Genomic DNA, 5013 nt, shown 5'->3' on the forward strand with positions numbered 1-5013 from the left:
ACAACTGAATGTCCGCCAGGCTGACCATAATTGATCATAAATTTAAAAAAAACATGTTTCCAATTAAACAGACCGAACTGTTAATATTGCTCTTCTAAACACGACTGAGGCCGATAAATAAAGCATGCACTTGAAAACATCGTTTCCTCTTCGTCCGAAAGCTGCGTAGTAGCGCGTGTGAACGTGAGGTTTTCCGCTTTAGATTTATGACGCAATTACGAAACCGATAAAGGATTATATCTAGCCTTAATACGAGTGTCCATGGACTGAATGTTGTTATAATATAATGGGTTTTGTCACATTCTTTGATGTCTGCACGATACAAATATGGTCCATTTTTTCAGCAGCCACGTTAGGGAGAACAATGCCCCTAGAGATCGCCCATGATCTATAAATCAATGATCTGAGAAATTGCATGTAAAAGTGACATCTTGTTAGGTTAGCGACGAGGAAATTAATAGCAGGTTGTTTGTTCATCGTCTTTATAAAAATTATTTAGGAGATTATGGTATTTATATGGTGTAAGAGAAAGGTACACTATTACTATCAGACAAATTGGGGACTCTTTTAATACTTATTCACATGTTGTTGGTATCTTTACGTCTAAGGCATTTCCATTTTCCTTTGAAAAACATGTTGATAAACCTGGTATATTGGAATTTTCTAATTAGATTTGTTGTGTAACGTAACAAACTGTGTGTTAGTGTGATAACATTTAAATCACTGCTGCTTACGTGAACACAAACCATATTCGCCCCACCTATGATGAAACATTTCAAAGCTGAAAAAGGTACAACCTTTCTTGAGTTTTCACTGGTTAATATGGATTGATTAGTTGATGAATTATATATCGAAATTTCCTCTGCTTGGAAACTCATTACAAGGTACCAACCTTAACCATCACAATCATGGAAATCGACAACTCTATTTGGTCGTAAATCTTGTATAATAAAATAAGCCGGACAAGTATTAGCATTGCAACTGCTTTGGGTGATTTAGGGGGACATTTGGCCGCAAGAATAGTGGATGATGTCTGCTTGCACGACAGGTGCCGGTGGTTTAGGAGAAGTTCTTTTTGTGTTGTTATTGGTATTGTACATGTAACGGTTCGAAAGGTAGGCTACCTAGCCAATTCTACGACCCTGGGTTGAATATAGAAACATATACTTTATTTGTCTTTATCTCTGAACTGATTATATATAGTTATTGGCCTGCATATATAATCAAATATATTCCTTCCCTTACCAAGGGGCGGTTTGATTTACAACATACATTGTACAAAACCCCGTGCATGATGAACACTAGTTTATACCTTATTTAGGCGTGTAGTATTCACGATTACGTATGCCCTCGTCTACAGAGGTAGTCAGGTTTTCAACAGAAGCATTCACAGTGGTAATGCCTTATTCAAGTCGGACTGTGGACTTCCTTTAACTTAAGTTACATTCTTTATCAAATTAATAGATGCAAACCTCCAGGCGGCCAACCTCTACAAAATTAAACAATATTGTCAGCCTCTTAAACAGATGGTTAAATTATCGAAGTGACAAGCCTACGTATGCATTATTAAACAATCCACTCACCAACCCGTCGTAACAACTGGTTAAAATAAACTAATATGACAATCCACCTACCAACTGTTTGTGCCACGGAACTTGACGCATTTTTATGCTTGTTGACAGAATGACGAAACTGCTTTGTTGTCTAATGTATGCCCTTTGTGTCACTTGACGGTTGAGGCGGGAAATATGATTACTATGCTATCGTGAAGATAGTTCTCAAGTATCTCAGGCCGTGCTGCGCAATGGATCAAATATTAATATTGTTTCTGTATCATTTTTAATGAAAACTATTGAAAGTATTTCTAATATCCTGCATCCATATAAGGTTATGTATTTTACATATTGCAATATTTGATAATACATTTTCATACGGGAAATGTGAAAAAAAGTAAACTAGCAGTATTAGAAACACTTTATGACACAGTCCATTACTTAAATTGGAAAAGCTTATGGGATTGCGTCGAGTTATATCGAACTTTGTTGCAACAATCTCAAGCTGTAGATGTGTTGCGGCCGGTCTGAGAAAAAGAAAAAATCGGATGTACGATCCGATTGTGCAGTACGTTTACATTTATCAAAGTACAGAAAGTACTGAAAGACGGTGGCGTGAAAAGTTGGGTTGGTTTATCTAGATGCTACTGTTGTCTGATTTCTTTAGGTATGGTAAAACAACAAAATGAAATCAAGAGGCAAATGTTTATTGAACACATAGCTAGGTTTGATAAAAGATGAAGAACTTTTAAATAACAATACAGAATCTTGTATATTTGAGAGTATATCAGTTTGGAAAATAGAGATAAACAAAATAATGGAAGTTTATGTATTATGAGATATATAAAAAGAATAGTTAACAATATAATGATTTACACAAAGGTTTTTTATTTTGGTTATGTTATTAGAGTGGATTGGGAGAATTAGTTTTTTCTAAGATGAAGTGAATGTCAACTGGTATATTGACAATGGCAATGAAAATTTGGCACAAATTATTTGGCAGTATGTTCTTTTCATATTTAGAACATGTACCCATTTCAAAGAAAGAAATGGATGAATTGTAAAATGGCATGCAGAGATTATAGTCTGTAGCGTATTTCGTGATCAAGTTGCAATACATTTCACTTATCTTTCAGCAAGATAATTATTGCTTAGATTGTGTGCTGTGTATGTAAACTATAACTAAACTAGAATATGCATCAAGTAAGGGTAGTATCAGAAACAAAAAAAGTAAAGTATAAACAAACATGTTCTATATATAAACACACTATATATCTATGTCAAAGAAATAACCATATGTGAATGTCTCTTATAGACTGAACAATTGAGTTATATGGTTATGAAGATGAAAACAACAAAAATACAACTAAAACTAACAATATGCATCAAGTAAGAGTATTACTAAAATGGGAAAAGTAAAGTAAAAACCAACATAATTCACAGAAATCAATCTGTATATCCCAAATGAAGATTGGATGAAAGGGTCATATGGTTTTTTGAAACAAAAACAATAAAAGTAGACTAACTATCAAATTAACAAAATTAATTAACTTGTATAACCACTGTGTGCATGCAAAGTTAGAAAAGCATGTACCGGTATTTCTGTAAACAGTTGCTCTTTGCATTTGCTCATTAAATATTTATATCAACCAGAAATTAAACTAGATCTATATACAGTTATGGTGTATCAGAAAAGGTAAAAATAAGGTAAGTGAAATATTACAAATTTAATAAACCTGTTTGCAAATGTCAATTTGAAGAGATGTCATGATAGCTAATCAATAATCATACTGACTTTTTTTTATAGTAATTTAACAGTTCTTACAAAAAGTATTTATTTTGATATGGTTCGAATGTAGGAATGTTGGCAAGTGTTTATAACAATTCAAAGGAAATGACTGTTGTGCCGTTGATGACAAGCTTCACAGGGAAGAGACGTTTGTCAACAATCATTTTTTCTAGCTGTTGTAAGTTGAATGTTCCGGCTTCTTCCACATATCTTTGAACTTGGGCACGAACCATGTCCAGATCCACAATAAAGTCTTTATATATGTCATCTTCCTTGACACACATTTCACAGTGGGTGTCTGTCATTGACAGAGCTTCGACATTTCCGGCTACAACCATATCTTTAGGTTGTACAGCCGGAAACAATGAAGTATTCATTCGTTATTATACATAATATGCATAGCTGATATTTTTTGGCATGATTAAAGTACATTAATTTTTTTCCAATCTTGTGTAAATTTACAATAAACTAGTACTATGCTTGGATTTTGAATACATGTAAATGCAGTTGAATATATCAAGCTATTGTTACCTTGATGGTGGTGTTTCTTGTGGAGTTGAGACTCTTCTTTCTGAGCCATTCAGATACAAGACAATGAGTAACTTCAATGTATTGCCCTATCTTCAAGTCTTGTTCACTCAGCTCTCTCCAAAGAGTTAGTTCCATTGTCTGTCCATTCTCTTCTAAGGTCAATGCTCTAATCTTGGTGTCCTTCTGGGCAACTTTCACTGTTTTGATTGCTTCATCCTGCAAAGAAAATCAATTGAAAAGTAAACTATAGGGGTATAATTCAATACAAGTACAATTGTTTTTAATTTCATTTGATTATGAATTATAATTTTAGATGAATTTTAACTTTAATATCAAGTTGAGTTACGTACACGAATAATTTGCCCTTGAACAGTCAGGATTTCTCTAACAGGCGATGACATTGCATCCTTCAAGGTTTTTGTAGGTGATGGTGGCATGATTATGGTAACTGCTTTTTCCTTTAAAGATTCTGGCACTTGTACAGCTGGTCCTGCCATAATTTTTGATTGTTTGGACAGTACAAGTCGACTTCCTTACACAATGAAATTTCTTATTTGTAGGGTCCTTCCGTCTTTGATAGTTGGCATTTTTGCTTCATCACTAAGAGTGACAAGCATGGCCTCAGTTCCATCAGCAACACTAAAGTTCAAGATAGAACCCTTTTCTCCATTTGCATTGGTAAAGGTGGCCAGGTTTGATGACTGTTGCTTTAACCAAAGCATTGGGATATGGAAGGGAATCTCCTGACTTCATTTTTTGCAACTCTGCCAAAGTTTTGTGCAGCATCTGAAATACGGAAATAAATTAAGAGTCTTGAATGTCTACTGATACTTAATATAATGGTCTTGTACGATGGTAATAGATTTTAAATGTTGAGTATTTTAATATTGCAGACAATTGATTATTATTGTTTTATATTTTGAACTCATTATGCATATTTGTAAGAGGTGAGATTTAAGGTACTTCACTACACCGAGACTTACACTTTTTAGACACTACGTCACAAGATGGCGATTTAAATGTTTTGTTAAACTGTTTGTATCAATCGATTCAGATGTATATCGTCATAGCTCAGTGGTTAAAGTATCAGGCTTGTGAATCGCAGGTCATGAGTTCGAATCCACCTGGGGCTTTTGTTTA

At 34.2% G+C, this 5013-nt stretch overlaps 1 protein-coding gene across 1 annotated transcript; it reads right to left on the bottom strand.

Annotated features, from left to right (window-relative positions):
• Positions 1–3247: 3247 nt before the first annotated feature.
• LOC128164695 (uncharacterized) lies at positions 3248–4607 on the bottom strand. Its single transcript, XM_052828683.1, has 3 exons — positions 4224–4607; positions 3875–4089; positions 3248–3699 (listed from the first exon to the last, which is right to left on the bottom strand). The coding sequence occupies exons 1-3, from the start codon at positions 4368–4370 to the stop codon at positions 3429–3431; spliced, it is 633 nt and encodes a 210-aa protein (XP_052684643.1). The 5' UTR covers positions 4371–4607; the 3' UTR covers positions 3248–3428.
• Between the last annotated feature and the right edge of the window lie 406 nt (positions 4608–5013).

Source organism: Crassostrea angulata, chromosome 1 (genome assembly GCF_025612915.1).
Source record: "Crassostrea angulata isolate pt1a10 chromosome 1, ASM2561291v2, whole genome shotgun sequence".
In the NCBI taxonomy this organism is placed as follows: Eukaryota; Metazoa; Mollusca; class Bivalvia; order Ostreida; family Ostreidae; genus Magallana; species Magallana angulata.